The sequence below is a fragment of the Fringilla coelebs genome, assembly GCF_963513975.1.
Source record: "Fringilla coelebs genome assembly, chromosome: 5".
Lineage (NCBI taxonomy): Eukaryota > Metazoa > Chordata > Aves > Passeriformes > Fringillidae > Fringilla > Fringilla coelebs.
In genome coordinates, this window is record NC_140033.1 from 68,244,227 (window position 1) to 68,260,768 (window position 16,542).

The 16,542-nt window shown below is 42.7% G+C and overlaps 1 protein-coding gene across 17 annotated transcripts in view; it reads left to right on the top strand.

The window, feature by feature from the left end:
• Positions 1-16,542, top strand: part of CACNA1C (calcium voltage-gated channel subunit alpha1 C) — a 450,865-nt gene that overhangs the window by 341,540 nt on the left and 92,783 nt on the right. For all 17 annotated transcript variants that reach the window (XM_084206870.1, XM_084206877.1, XM_084206868.1 and 14 more), the window contains 8 exons: positions 2,006-2,032; positions 3,963-4,123; positions 4,924-5,149; positions 11,061-11,268; positions 12,067-12,187; positions 14,004-14,118; positions 15,117-15,237; positions 15,365-15,434. In XM_084206870.1, coding sequence (XP_084062996.1) covers positions 2,006-2,032; positions 3,963-4,123; positions 4,924-5,149; positions 11,061-11,268; positions 12,067-12,187; positions 14,004-14,118; positions 15,117-15,237; positions 15,365-15,434 — 1,049 coding nt within the window. The remainder of the gene's footprint in view (positions 1-2,005; positions 2,033-3,962; positions 4,124-4,923; positions 5,150-11,060; positions 11,269-12,066; positions 12,188-14,003; positions 14,119-15,116; positions 15,238-15,364; positions 15,435-16,542) is intronic.

A 16,542-nucleotide genomic window follows, 5' to 3' on the forward strand; every position in this document is an offset into this window, starting at 1 on the left:
TACCTCTAAATATAAATCTAATCCTCCTTCCTTGTCCTCTTCCATATATATAGCACACCCACATGTGATAAAGCCTTCTGCCACAGCAGTAAGGCAAGGTGGAGGGAGGGGGATGAAGGCTGTAGGTAACCTGTGGGAGCACTGAATGCACTTGGCTGCTGCTCATAATGCTCCAAAGATATAATTATCACATGCATGATGAGTACTACACCTGCTGCATCTCTTTTGCTTAAATAAATAAAAGATTCCAGTGCTCCCTCACTGAGGAGCCATTAACCAGAGAGGTCACCAGAGGATTTCACGCTCCCTGTCCATCCCCTTCCTTCTCTCTCTCTTTTTCTCTCTTGCTCTCTCTCCCCCTCTGTCCCTGCCAAACTATTCCTATCAAAATCCTCACCACCTCCTTTCCAGTGCTCAGCTTTCTGCTTCGTTGTGATTTTTACATCTTTTCACTTCCCCTCTTCGAGCCCTCTTTCCTGTTGCCTGTAAATCTGCTCCATTACAGTCTGTAGGTAGTGATCACCAAGCCAGGATTCTCAGGGAGAAGCAGGAATAGCTTTAACATTAAGGATGTGTTTTGTAGGTGCTTCACTTGGCATCCTTGTTAGAGCTTGCTTTGTCTCTGCAGCATAATTTAGCATTCTGCTCTGCCAGTGCATTATTTCTTCTTCCCCAAGAGTCTTGCACGTGTCTGTACCCTCCCTGCTGCCCAGTGTGTGGCCTAGACAAGCTGCCTGTGACACAGCAGGAATTATGTATTTGGGTATTTGCTGCAAAGGCCGTTTTCTCTTTTTTGGCTCAGCCCATCTGGTAGTGAAAAGTTCCCCTGACTAAAACCTCTTCCAGATAAGGAACCTGACCTATCACTGATTACTTGTCAGTAACTGATGTCCTCAAGCAGGGACAGGACCATTGTTAAGGCTGCTACAGTAAGAAGTGTTGGATGCTTGGAGAATTACATCTTCCCCTCTCTACTAACAGTGAATCCAATTTTAGGGCAGTGCAGTAAGACCTCTGCTGACTGCTGTCAACAATGACCCACTTTCCTCTCATAGAGGGAACCTTAAGGAGTGCTTCAACCCAGCAGAAATTCTTTTTCCATAGTCATTCCCCAAAGTTTTATTTCTGCTGCTCCCCAAGTCACCTCTGGCTCACAGCACTGTATCCACATACATTTATTTTCCTCTGTGCACCATTATGGATTCACCCAAGGACAGCCAGTGTTCAAAGGCCTTACAGGATGTGTCAAGCAGAGCAAGGCAGTGGTTTAAGAACTGGGGCCTATTTCTAGCTTTGCCTGTGACTTCTCATAAAGGATTAATGAGATTATATAGGTGAATAAATCCAAATGCATGGAATTAGATATTTAAACGCATACACAGTGGGAATATGGCCAAATTTTCTGGAATGCTTAATTCTCAAAATTTCATTGCTAGCAACAGAATCTATTATTGTACAGACCCCTTTGGATGCAAACTGATTTACATAAATAACAAAGACAAATAAGTGTTAGTATCTAAGTTTGAAAATATTTGCCATGCACTGTGTTTCCTTCAATTATTGAAAAAAGGCATTATTTTTACATTATTGTTTCATAATGTGTATATACATCCTGAAGTGACAGGTGATGTGTGAAAGCAACAAGTCTGTCTGTATAAAGTCATACATATTTTAATATAAGAAAAAGAAATAGTGACAAAAATAAAAAATTGTCATATTTCAGAAATAAATTTGGTAGCAGTTGTAGAGTTCACTGATATCTATAGGTGGTAGGATCCCACCATGACATCTGCTTCATGTGTCCCACCAAAACACAAGATTTGGTTATTGGGGAATTCTAGCCATGCCCAGTGCCTACACTGACTTACAACAGATGGAAGGGGAAACAGCATGGGTTAAAAAAATGCATTGAGCTTAACTTTGTTTCTTTGTATTGCTGTTTTCACAAAAGCCTGGGAGGTGTGGGACAGCTTCAGAGACTCTAATGAAAATTCTTGTCTTTCAGGCATCGAATCTCAAAATCAAAATTTAGGTAAGTAAAATTGACTTTTGCTTTTCCTCCTTTCCACCGTTTTTGCTCTTTTCTGAAGTGGTTTACACCAGCATTGCTGGGATGCAGTGGTGATTCTAGGAGATCCTGCTAAATATGTCAGATTTTAGTAATAAATTTTTTCTTAGTTTCACATTGAAATAAGGCACAGGGACTACTGACTTTTGAAGTATCTATCTATGCTACCTTTGTATCTCAAACCATAAAATACAAAATCAGAAATAAAAACCCAGTTCAACCACATCATTACACTACATCCATCAACATCGACCCTGTTGGCTCAAGGCTCTCTTTGTTGAACTTCTCTGCTTTGCTTGATTGTAAAGACTTCAGCTGATGAAGTTGGCATCTTACTTGTGAAATTCAGCCTGGGACATGGGGAGCTTGTCTGGTGGTGTTTGGTGTTCTGTTGACTCAGAGCTTTTGGAAAAGTGAAGCAGTCCTAAGATGGCTATTTCTGGGGTTTCACTGGAAAGGCTGACTGAACTCATGGAGCTTGGTTGTTAAGGTCCATTTCTATCCTTTTGGCAGGATCTCAGCTGCCTCCATAACCTTGAAATCAAAGTCAGGTTTATAAAATACTCCATGAATTTTCAGAATAACTGGAGCAAGTGTGTAACTGAGTCCTTCTGCTTACCTAAGGAGCAATGAGTAATGTCAATTTGGGACACACATATGTGACATCCCCATGTAAAGAGAGAAAGAAAAGCACAGAAAACACCATACATTGTCACGTGCATGCACATTTGTGCACAAGTACACACAAAAGCATGTGAGATTGCAAATAGTTTAATGACAACATTAATGTCTAAGTGTGGTGCCCACTTTGGAAGTTGGGAGTATTATTTCTTGTCCCAAATCCACTGCAAATCATGCAATGTATTTGTGATAGACTGGGTGCCTTTGTAAATTGCACAGGTGAAACGCCTGAGATTTGACCACCTGTTAAAAGGTTGTTGCAAAATCCTTGTTCACATTGTGTTTACATGATCTGGCTTTAGTTCCTATAGATGAGACCCCTGATCTCAAGCATGGCACTAGTTTGCCACTGAAAATTATACACAGGGCAAGAGTAGCCAAGAAAAGTTCTTCCTCCTGTAACATGGTGCATGTGTGTGTCACTTCAGACACACACACATATGTATGTAGTATCTATATAAAACTATTAGATTTATTATACAGTGGCAAGTGTTGCCTGGAAACTGGTTGCTATGCAAGTTAAATTCTGAAGAGTAGGAGGTGTGTAATTAGCTTTAAATATCTTCTGTGGTTAGTAATTACCCTGAGAAATCAGTGACACAAGGGGATGTGTTCATGGAAGGCAAACTTTAAAAACTCTCTTGATTAGCAAATGGTACCCTTAGCTCCAGGCATGAAGGTGAGATGCTGAAGGCCCCTAAGTTTTGGGGTTTTTTTCAGAACTAGCCCTTATATAGGGCTTACTCTTGAATGTTGCTGAATACTGAAAATGTTATTTGGATTTTATTTGACCTCGCCTTTCCAAAGACTTAATCCTTCAGCTCCATGTGATAGAGTATCTTTCTATTGACTGTCCTGAGGCTGGGCAAGGTGCTGTTGCAGGCCACAAGAATCAAGTACAAGGAGAATATTTATTTTTGTGGCAACTGAACTAAAAAAAATCTCTTGAGCTTTCTGCAGTGGATGTCTTACTCAGATAAAAGTATTGCTTGAAGCTCTTGCAAATTGGTTTAGGACAAACTTTATTCCTATAGCGATAGGAGGGATGTTCACAAGTGTCGACTCAGATGAGAGAGTGTTTCTCAGGGTGAACTTGAGTTACTCCCTACCATTCTTGAACAATAAATCAAGACTAGAGTCTCCCTTAACAGAGAGCTGCAATAGCCTAAAGATCCCTTTCTGAAAAGAACTTTCCCTCTTTCAATTTTTCAAGTCGCTACTGGCGCCGATGGAATCGATTCTGCAGAAGGAAGTGCCGTGCTGCTGTCAAGTCCAACGTTTTCTATTGGCTGGTGATCTTCCTCGTGTTTCTCAACACCCTCACCATTGCCTCTGAGCACTACAACCAGCCAGACTGGCTCACGGAGGTCCAAGGTGAACAGGAGCTGCTGGTTCTGTTGATTACGGAGGGTGTCAAGAAAGGGAGCTGAGAGAAGAGCTGATCATTAAACCCCACAGTGTGAAGGGAGCGTGCACAGCTCCAAGCAGTCCTGTGTCCGTGCATGATCCTAAAAAATACAATTAACTTATCTGCCTGTGCTGGGAGAAGTTATCAAAAAAATATAAAAACCTCCTTTCCAGCCAAAGCAGTGCTCCATGAGGTGTAAGTGAAATCAGGAGCTCCTGCTAAATTTATATTTGCAGCAACTGGATTCCCAATTTATGGATAGCTACTGGGAACCCCACATTGTCCAAGGTTTCCCCTGAAATGGCATTTATGATAAATTCTAATTATTAGGGAGGTGATGAAGAGTGATTTGTAAAGTTCTTCTGTCTGCAGAACAACTGAATTCTCTCTGGAGGTGAGAGCAGCTGAAAAGGCTTAATTAAGCAACAGTAGGTAGCACAGCAGCTCTTCTATTCCCACTCTCCTCTGCAGATGACGGGTGTGAAGGCAGGTTGTGCAGGGAAGGCGTGTCCCTGCCATTGGAGGTTGTGTAATACATTGCAGCTGTATGTGCAGTACGTGAGAATTGCTGCAACCCTCTTGCTAAAACATTTCTGTGAATGAGATGCCCACGCTTTTCTTTGTGCCCATTCTTTGACCCAAGCTATACAAAGTTAACTTTTAAGGCTGATCCTTAAATTGCTTTCTTAGAAGAAAGGGCCAATGATTAGTTGTGTTGATCTTTTGACTAAGTTTCCTTAATCTGTTTCTTTTTGCTTTCCACCAGACACTGCCAATAAGGTGCTGCTAGCTCTTTTCACGGCAGAGATGCTGCTGAAGATGTACAGCCTTGGGCTCCAGGCCTACTTTGTGTCCCTCTTCAACCGCTTTGACTGTTTCATTGTGTGTGGAGGCATCCTGGAAACCATCCTGGTGGAGACAAAGATCATGTCACCCCTGGGCATTTCGGTCTTGAGATGTGTGAGACTCCTCAGAATATTTAAAATCACAAGGTACTTTATTGCTTCTTCGGGGCTGGAGGAGGGCTGCTGCTCAATGCAAAATATGTATGGGTGCAAGTCACTCACATCCCTGTTTACTTCCATTTTTTCTACCACTAATTAGGTAGTGAGAGTGCTAGATTAACAGTCCTCATCTTCTGAAGTCTGTAACAGGGTGGGGAGGGCTGTACAGACTGGACATTTTCTCCAACATGAGTGGTGAGGAATCTGGCACAGGCAGCTGGAGACACCTGATACCATGTAAAGTGTTAAACTGAAATCTGGAATAATGTGAACTTAGCTCAGGCTCTTGCAATCATCTGCAAAAAACTAAGAAAACCAAAACAGCTGATAGCCTTGTGACCTCCTCTGACGCTTTTTGATGACAGAGAGGAGCCTGAAAGGCTTCCAGCCAAAACAGCATTTGACTGAGGAGCCCATGCCAGCTCCAGCAGACTCAACAGTGACCTGAGTGAGAGACTGTGTCAATACCAGCAGCTACAGGCAAAGGATGTTGCCAGCTATTCCCCTTGCAAGGAGTCCATCACAAAGCAGCAGCTTTATGAAGAAACCAGACTTTTTCCAGCTTCCAATATCTCCCCTTTTCCCTTTTCATTTTCCCCCCTCTCCCTCTGCATAAAGGCACAGTGGTATCTATTAAACAGTCACTGCTTGCTGAGCCAGGTACCTCCAAAACACCAGCTTGGTTTGGCAGGGCTTTTTCACCTTGAGGGGAGTTTGTAGGAGAGATCAGCTCCAAACTTACCCAGAGCTCTTGCAACAAATCCATCAAAGCTCTTGCCCCAAGCAGCACAAGGTCTGCCTTTTCCCATGTGAGCACAAGCCAACACCTTACAGAAAGCTCGACTGAAGTGGTGAAAGAGCTCTTTTTTCTGCCTGCTCAGCCATGAAAATGTCCCTGCAATTCCTGTAACACTCCCCCCCACCCCACCAGAGGAAATTTCTGACAAATTTGAGATAGAAAACACAGCACATGAGAAAAACAAGCCCAAAACTGGAAGATCATCAAGATGGCTGAGCTGAGAGGCAGAAAAAAAAACCAACAGACTTGGACTTGTGCATCATAGAAGATTTGTCCTTAAAGCTTCTGAGGCTCAGATCTCTGGCAGATGGATGGATCTCAGGGTCAGATGGCAGAGACAGAAAATTGGTTCACAGTCTCAGAGAGAGAGGCCAAAGCAAGCCTACAACTGTTCCAAAATGGGGGGAAAAAGTGTTTGGATGTGTGATCATAGAAGAGGGGAAAACCTTCCAGAGGGGAACATTCCCTCCCAGAGAGGGGAAACAAGAGTTTCCAGCAAGAAAGGCATCTTTGCTCTGTCAGAAATAGTGGGGATCTCTGGTCTGGAGATTGTTTTTCCTGGATCAATCCATTACCAAGTCCCAGGCCTGGTTTCTGAGGAAAGCAGTAGCTGTTTCAGGCACTGGGTAATCAGATACACCCAGGGCAACGTACCAATAGCTATAAAATATGAGCTCCAACATAGCATCCTGGAGAGGTCATTGTTTTTTCAAGACATGTCTCCACTCCTACACAAAATATATAAGCTAGCTAAGAGAATTCTCTAATAGAAAGGCAAACACTGAGAGAATATGATTAAAACTTTAGAAAGCCTGAGCTGGTGGAGTACTCATATATTCCTAAAGCTTCTGGCAGAAATGTGATGATGGAACCAATCAGCAGTAGGGCTGGTTACATTTGCCTTCACTCTGCAGCACAATTAAAATACAATTTTGCCTGGAAAAAGTGTTACCTGGAATATGTCTCCTGCAATTTGTGCATGGGTCTGTGTGTAAAGCACAGAGCTAAGGAAGAACTCATGATGCATAATGTATTAATCAGATTTTTATTTCTTTCTTTCCTGTTCCTAAAAGATTGACAAGTAGGCTGCAGTAGCTTCAAATTTATATATTTTGTAATTATTCATAATTTTCTTCATAACTCTTCACTCTGTGGGTGAAGTTCACCCTCATGTGGAAGGCCCTAACACGAGCCTCCAAAGCAGTATTTTAGGATCACTCATGCCTTACTGCAGGACAGAATACTCTGGCATTAAAGCCAAACTTTTACCTTCTCTAGTAAATTACACATTTTTCTATTGTTCACTCAGCTCTAACTACAATGAGGATTTATTAATGACATTATCAGCACTGGTGGAATACCCCACCTGAGTGCAATGAGAATTCAGAAAGATACAACACTGGAAAGCTGGGAGGGGCAGGAGGAATTATAGAATTATTTGGTTTATATCAAACAATTTAATAGAATTATTATTGTTTTATATCCAACAATAATTATAGAATTATTTGTTTTATATCAAACATACATTCATGAGCATATGGGGACATACAGTGGAGGTGGAAATAGTAATAATCTAGGGTATTAAAAAGGTACAAAGCAGGAAAATTACTCTGGTGAGAATATATCAGAAGGCAGACTATTATTTATATATTTACATAGATTTTCCATGGTAAACATCATGCACAAACAAATTCTGGGCCATCAAGGTGATGCAATTCTACAAGAAACACAAATATAGCTCCATAATAGAATAGAAACAAATAAAGATACCATCAGATGAACAATGCAGCATTTTAGAAACATCATTTAGAATTTAAATACCAAACATTGCTTCCAAAATTATAAATACACTAGACAAGCAGACAATGTAATCTGTTTTATTCTCTCTAATTTTTAAAGTGCTGTGCAGAACATCTCACTTCGCTATGAGAAGACAGATTACTTTCTCATTATAAATAATCCTTTACTGCTTTATATGTATTATGGCCCTTTGTATTTAAAAAATAAATCATATAATTTGTGACAGCATACAGAAATTTGATGTTTTATACCTAATCCTGCCACCAGGTAAGTCACTGTTCATTGTAGGGAGGAAACACGGGGTGCCCCATGTTTTGTACTTTCTGTCAAAAATCACTGTCAAAGTGGTTTTATATGGGATGAACAGGGTGGGAAGCTTCCCAATAATGGGTCTGCCAGCTGTTGCTGCTGCTTTAAACCCTGCACCTGTGATTGCCAGAGATGGGCTCCTAAAGCTATAGGGGAAGGCAATGGAGAGAGAGGGCAGGGAAGAGAGCAGAACAAGTGAGGGTCTAACCCAGTTCTGCAATTGATTGATGTGTGAGGTGTTGAACAAACCACTTGACTTCTCTGCATCCTTCCTCCACTTTGAACAGGGATCACAGTCAGGTCCTGCTCACCTGGGGGTTTGCAGATCCTTGTTCATGGCACCCTCAGGGCCCAGGATCTGCAGTGGGGGCACATCCATTTCCCCATAAATCTGAGGTAGCAGCACTGCTTTCTCTCATACTTTCCTCTAAAAGCTGCCTGGTCCAAACCCTCCCATTCCATCCAGCATCCAGTGCTGATTTTTCCTTTGTGGTAAGGTGGTAACCAGAGGGGATGAAATAGTGAGACCCTTCTTTGTCTGGGCTTCAGCCATTGCTGACATGAAACCCTTGTGTTTCACTGAGTGATCTCAGATCTTACTTTGAAGGAGTTCATGGTAGTTCTGCAACCAAGATGGGATAGATGCTAACCTCAGATCCCTTCTAGGACCCTGAGATAAGACTATTGTTATTTTCACATCCTAGTCAGTCAAGCATCTCTTATCCTCTCCTTTTTCCTTTTTTGTTTTTTTTTTTTTTTTTTCCCTGATTGGTTTATTTACTTTTCTAGTGGTACTGTATTTCTAGCTAGCACTAGTACACAGATAAAACAGCACAAATCTTACCACCAGGCCATCTCAGTTAATTGCTTGAAGCTTGATACTTATGTAAGAATCTGAATGCCAGGTATTGAGCCATTTGTAAGAAATGCAGAGCTGATAGAAGTCTGCAGGGTTGTGAGCTAAGATAGCAAGGCCTTTAAGCTTAAACTGAGTCACTCTTCAGATTTGTAACAACTTTACTGCTTCTTAAGGGCACTGCTAGAAAGACCTAGAAAATGTTTGTCCTGGCTGACATTGGGGAACTTGGAGATATTCTGGAGCCCATCAACCTCTGCTTTAAGAATGCTGAATTCATTTGACTTTCATCAGAATGATTTTTTTCCTTCTCCTGTGTCACTTTCCCTTCTTTCCAAAGTGTGAAAGTATGTGAGCTGTGAGCATAACTGCAAGCACAGGGAGCTGTTACATTGCACATTCCGTGTGGATATTTGGTGGCACTGAGCCCACAGCTTCCATGCCCTTACCTTTGCTCTGTAGTTTTTCATTGCTCATCTCTTTAATTGCAGTTAAACTTTAAAGCATCCTAGTTTTCTCTGAAGTGCTGAAGCTGGGCTGGAGGGAAAACATCACAGCTCTCTTTGAAGCTCAGTCCTTGGAGATGAACCTGCTGCTGAACTTGAGAGGACACGGTGATGTCCCTCTGCAGATCAGATTGCTAATCTTCCTGAAGTGATTGGGCTGCTCAGGCAGTCCTGCCCTCCCCAGGACAAGAAAAGTATTCTTTTTAGATCAATATTTTAAAAAATATTAATTTTACTAGGATTTTAAGAACCCTTGTCTCTAATGAGGATGCATGCTACCTTCAGGAAAAAATGATGAGTTGAAGGATAAGGCTTCCACAGAAGAGCCAGAGCACCAGTCTGCCATCCTTTTTACCTGGAACTTTTGTTTTCAGGGCAAGTATGGTTAGAAACAGAGTCCTCTGAGTGAAGAAATGTTCAAAGTTGTGGGCCTTGGGAGAAGGGACTAGAGGGCCTTGGTGGACTCTCAAAGCATGGTGGCAGGCCAGGCAGAAGGAAGAGGCCAGGCAAACATTGCTGACCTGTGAAAGCTGTTGAGGCTTTGCCAATAATGTGCATCAAAATGAGGTGACTGGAGGATGGCAGCTGATCTTCAGCCCAGTCTAAAAGCTCTGCCAGCCTCAAAGCACAAAAGAGAAGAGCTCATGACCAGCCAAGCAGTAGTTTAGGGGTGATTGAGCAGATGAAATACCAAAGTGGAAGTTGCTTCATGGGTGATGTGGTGAATTCTTTAGAATTTTTTTCTAAAGCCTCTTTCCAGCTTGTGACTACTCTGCAGGCTGACAAAGAATGCAGACTTGCATGCTGCAGCAAAGATGCTGCTGGCATCTCTCTGAACCCTAAAGTGGAACCACAAGGGCAAGAAGATGCTCTCCCTGCATCGTACATGAGTCTGGACTGGGCACAAGCCTGAATACACTGGGAGAAAAGGTCTTAGCCATCCTGTCTCTTGAATGAAGCCATTTGAAAATGTCCTGCAGCCTGTTTGAAGGAGTAGGTTTGAAAACCAAAAAACCAAGTGACGTTGTGCTCTTCCAAATGAATGTAGATCTGGAGTTTGCTTTAGGGTCCTTGTAAAAGGAGCATTGATATCTTTCTCATTCCTCCCAGTCCCAGAGAACTCAGCAACCTCTCTGTGAGTGAGCCCAAGCACACACTCACACACTCCAAATTTTGGGCAAGTTTGTATTTGCATCCAAACAGTTTCCCCATCTGCTCTTGCTAGTTATTACAGGCCATTCTCTGGAGTGAGGTATTCTGGCTGCCACATCTGTGAGTGTTGTAATGAGGTTGGTTAGAATGTAACTCACTGAAGCAGCAAGAACTAATCACTGCATATTGATATGAGATGTGCAGAGCCTGAGATGGAGAGTGCTGTAATAATCTTCTGGGTGTGTGTGTGGAGTGGGGGGTGGAGGGAATTGTGTGTGTACACGTGTGGTAGTAAAATTACTCATTAGCTGCAGTAGGTCTCGTTATCGCAGGGAGGCACATCAATGATTCACTGCTTAACAGGGTGTTTGGAAATGCCTGCTTTACACAGAAGGCAGCCTGAACCAATATCCTGTGCAGTCCATGAGCACCTGTCTCAAACTGAAGGATTTTAACTGCTTCTATTTTCTCTCCCAGATATTGGAATTCCCTGAGTAATCTTGTGGCTTCGCTCCTGAATTCAGTCCGCTCCATTGCCTCCCTGTTGCTGCTTCTCTTCCTCTTCATCATCATCTTCTCGCTCCTGGGGATGCAGCTCTTTGGGGGCAAGTTTAACTTTGATGAGATGCAGACCAGGAGGAGTACATTTGACAACTTCCCTCAGTCCCTCCTGACCGTGTTTCAGGTAAGAGCACGAGTGGTCCCTGTGGGGCCAACACTTTGTGTTTTCATGGGGCAAGACAGGTCCTGCAGCCTGACAGTCCCCATGGTGGGGCTGGACCCTGACAGCTCCAGGAGCAGGGTGCCTGGTTGTGCTGCCAGCACGGGGTATTCCTTCCCAAAGTGGGAATCAAAGATAAAACCCCTGAGTGTTGTAAGGCCACACACAAAGGGGTCTTTGCAGGGCAGTTCAAGAGAACAGCCATTGCCGTGTCTCAGGGCAGCACCTGATGCCAAAGCCCAGCCCTGCTGCTGTCCTGCCTGCTCTGGGGAACAAATACCTGCTCACAGCAGTAATCCCCTCTGCACCTTTGGAGTGACCCACCTAGAGCATCAGGACCATGATTTCACTGAGATGTGAGGAGAAGGGAAATGGCCTGGAGAGCTGTGCTGAGGGTAGGGCTGTGCAGCCTGTCTGAAATAGCAGGCATGTGAGGGAAATGCTTGGAACCACAGGGAAATTGAATGGATTTGTTTAGGAGAGCCATTGCCTTCAGCCATCATCTTCAAGAAGACACTGTTTGGGGTATTTGCACACTTTGAGCACAGGCCTTCTTTGCATTCTCTTTGTTCTGTGGTTTGTTTTTTGTTTTCTTCTGGTTCTTTTTAATGTTCTAGATGGACACTGCCAGAGTCTCCATCAGCTCCGTGCTGGGGGAGGGGGTGTTCTCTAGGACAGTGGGTATCTTTGTGTTAATGGGGTTTTCAAATTCTCTGTGTGGTCTAACACTGTATCCCTTATTGGTGGGAATGTGTCATTTAGATCCTGACTGGGGAGGACTGGAATTCGGTGATGTATGATGGGATCATGGCTTATGGCGGCCCCTCTTTTCCAGGAATGTTGGTCTGTATTTACTTCATCATCCTCTTCATCTGTGGAAACTGTATCCTTTGATGCTACTCTTTTCTGCAGGAGGGGATGAATAAAAACCACTCTTTACTTTATGTCAGAAAATAGTGAATTTCACACCTCACGTTTTTGCCTTTTCCATAGATCTGAATTTTAGCTGAATTTTATACTGCCAAAAGTTTAAAAAGTTCATTTTGTTTTAGCGGGTGCTAAGGCATATAAACAGTTGTAAGAGCCAGCTAAATGCCAGTTCCACAGGCTAGCTTTTATTTAGTATCTTTGCATGTTTAGTGTTTTCATTTTTCATTGCCCTTAATTCTCTCATAGGTTTTTCTTCCCTGCCTTCTCCACAAACTAATCTCTGGTTGTTCCTACTGTACTTACTGCATTTTTTTTTTACTTTAATGGCTTTTTGGTAATATATTCCATGTGCTTCCATCCAAACCTTATGTGGAATAAAAATATGTATAATCTGCAATATGCTATATACAAATGCTGTAGTAGGAGTAACATATGTTTGACATAATTGATTTATGGGAGATCATGTATTAATTCATGTATAAACTAACAGGACCTGTGTTCCATTTCAGTCCCTGCAATCTGTGTGTTCTTCAAACAGAAAATGTTGTGCTCTGTTATCTTCCAGCCTGTGCTGGTCTTGAATAACTTCAGTTCTGTCTGGCTTTAAGGTGAAGTGAGGGCACTGTACTCACCCCAGGAGGCACAAGGCACATTGCAGGATTGTGCTGTGAGTGTCTCCTCACAGGAATTTGCATATAACATAGAGCTGCCATTCTGTTCCCTATCTCAGTTTGCTCCAAATTTGTCCATGTTTAGTTTCTGCTTCCCTAATAAATGGCCCTCCTGTGTCAGAGGTGACATTTCCTTTTATACTGATGCCTCCATAAAGCCACCTTATAGAGTCAGCCCAGCTCTTCTGGCCTTTGCCCATAATTCACGTCTTTCAAACCCTGTTATGTGACATTTTGGTTGACCTGCATGCCCTCACTTCAAAGTGAGGTGGTGCAATTCCACTTATCTGAAGGTCAAGGTAGGCAATCTGGCTGACAGCTTAAAAGAAAAGCTACAACTTGGATCCCCTTGTGAAAATGTGAGCCAACTCTACAATGCTGGCTGACTTTGGAGCCTTTAGACCTTGGAGCCCAGGGAGGGGGGGATGTCTGTGTTTCCAGACTAATCCTTGAACCAGGGCTCACTTAAAAGTTATCATGGTATAATAAGACCTACACTCAAGAAATGTATAAAACAACCTTCTGGTCAGATTTGTAACATGAGATCTGAACGCTGGCTGGTAAGACAAGAAAACAGTTGTGATTCTTTGCCCTGCAGCTACATGGGCATGAGTGGCCATGCATAGACTCTCTGCTAGGAGATGGCAGAGTTGTCAGCTCAGCCCTTCACTGTCCAGACTAAATTAACCTCAGAAATGCTCACCAGAGTCCTAAGCTTGCTGTCCACAAAATCCAGTTTAGGTGCAACCTAAACTGTCAAAAGATGCAAAGCATTCCATACTCCTCTTATGTTCAGTAGGATCCCCTGCACAAAGGGAGACACTCTTGGGAAACTGGAAACTAAAATGTAAATCTGTAAATCTGCTGTTTTACATCAGCCATTCTGTTGTGAAATTTTGAAAACCCACAAAGTGTGTTATCTGTGTGGAAGGAAGGTGTAGGTTTGTGCATGATGGGTATGCAGTTGTGTGAAATGGAAGTTTGGAAAATCCAAGAGATCTGATGACAGGTTGCTAAAAATTTTCAATTAAGAAAGCTTTGGTATAATCTTTTTCTGCAGTTTTCAAAGCCTGTTTTCTTTAAGTAGCACACAAACAGATATCCTGCTGAATGTATTTTTGGCCATTGCTGTGGACAACCTTGCTGATGCTGAGAGTTTAACATCTGCACAGAAAGAGGAGGAAGAGGAAAAAGAAAGGAAAAAGTTAGCTAGGTAAATCCATTTGCATACACCTATCTGCACACATTCCTGGAATTACACACAGCATGGATAGATATGAATATGACACCTATACATACATGTGTGTATAAATTATATATGTGATTAATGTAATTATATTTGAAATTATGTATATATCAATTTTTATGCAAAGGGACTCCAACTGAAAGAAAATGTGAGCTAGGTGTTCCCCCCAGTTACAGTGGTGTGAGCAGAGGAAAGGAAGTCTGGGTCACTGATGAGCTTTCAGAGCATCAGCAGAGAAAGAGTGTGAAATGGTGTCAATCCCATTTGAATCTCCCTACTATCTTCTGATTGCTTTGGGCCACGAGGCATATTTTCTGTCATTCCCACGATGAGATTTAGCAGCTTCTTTTTCTTTTGATGCCACATGCTGTTCTTCTCCTGCCAGTTCTTTTAGTGTTTCCGCAGACACTTAAGGGGCACAAGCTGGATGAGGAGCTTCTCTGTCATTCCCAGCTGCCAACAGCAGGGAAACCTCTCCTTCCTGGTTATTCCTATTCACTGTCTTCCAGGCTGCTTGGAGAGCATCTCCTGTGCAGCTCTTTCTGCTTCATCCTGCATGCAGCTCAGCAGATTTCCCTCTCTCTAGGGGTGCAGTGAGGGGCAAAACTTTTGTAGACAATCCAGTTGGAAGCTCACAAGATATGGGTTGAAAATGGTCCATGCCTTTGTCATTGGGTAAGCAAAGGGATCTAAGGTGACAGACCCAAAATATGCATTTTCACAAACACACACACAAACACATGCCATTGGGAAAACTACAGAATAAGGGACACCATATAAAAATAGATCAGAGCCTCTGCCTTTGCCTGCAGAGGAGGACAAGGTGGAGCCTTGGTATGGAAGCTGAACTCAGAATGGAGATCCCAGCCAGCTGATTGTTCTCATGGTGTGTGCTGAACTACATGAAGTTCCTGAAAGGGAAGCAGTTTTGTAACGCTTTGGTTTTTATCTTGTAAAATTGCTAGGACTGCTAGTCCAGAAAAGAAACAGGAGATGGAGAAAACTGCTGTGGAGGAAGAGACAAAGGAGGAGAAAATTGAGCTGAAATCGATCACTGCTGATGGAGAGTCCCCACCTGCTACCAAGGTAAGGTCTGCTGGCAGCCAGCACTCTCTGTGCAGTGATGGCATGAGCAGCTTGGGTTTCTCAGGGAATGAAAACTGTCTGCCTTGTCTGATAAAGGCTTTGATGCTTCTCCTTCCATTTCTGTCAGATCAACGTGGATGATTATCAGCCCAATGAAAATGAAGAAAAGAGCCCTTATCCCACAACAGAAGCACCAGGTACCCATCTGCTTCCTTGTACCCCTCACTCAACAAAGCTCCAGTTGCTAATGTACACAAAGGCAGATTGTGGTAGCAGGTCTGCTGGAAATGCTCTCATGATGGGACAGGATGGTATCCTTGCATGTGTTTGCACAGGTGTGCACTTGGACCTGTACTGATCAGTCCTATCTGATTTGGTTCCCTGCAAAGCTCTTTATTGGAAAATACAGAGCTTTACAGAGAATCAAATAATATAAAAACCTGATTGAAAATATATATATGACACTGTTTTCAGTGTGCTTTATCAGTACTCAGTGATCAGGGGAGTCTCACAACAGATAGTCACGAAAGGGAAAGTGCTGAATGCCTTTTTGCACTGTTTTCTAATCAAAAACCACAATGTGACACAGCATAACTCTAAAGGCATAAGATCTCAGCCTAGAAGTGCAAGAAACAAGCTGCATTACTTAGGCTGGTTTTCAAGTCACGTGGGCCTAATTAACTCTATTCTCAGATACTCAAAAGATTGGTTGAAGAAATCTCAGAACTTTAAGCAGTGTTCAAGAGACCCTGAATGGGGGGTGGGATTGGAGCTAGTCAGTTCAACTTCCATTCTTGGAAAAGTGCTGGAACAAAGGATTAAACCATATGACCACAAGATAAGGAGATGATCAGCAGTCAACACAATTTGCCAAGAGCAAATCACATCAAGCCACCCTTATTTTCTTCTGAAAGGTTCTGAAAACACTTGTAGACAGGAGGAAATAACTAGATGTCATATTTAACTTTGCTAAGGCTTCTGACCATCCCTTACAGTGTTCTCCAAAACTGACTAGAAAAATCTGGTCTAGATGATGGTGAGAGAAATGATCAGGCCCTTTATGGGGAGGGTAGTGATAGCCCAAGTGAGTTTGTACAACCCAAAATCCTGTCTAGAGTTCAGCTCAGTTCATTGTTAATGACCTGAATGATGGAAGAGGCAATATGCTTATTACATTTGTAGATGACATGAAGCTAGGAAGGACAAGAAGCGTGCTGGAGGGCAGCATTAGAATTCAAAGAGCTCCTGAGGTCCTGGATAAATGGTCTAAATAAAATTGAAAGTGCCAGGCTCTACGCATAGACA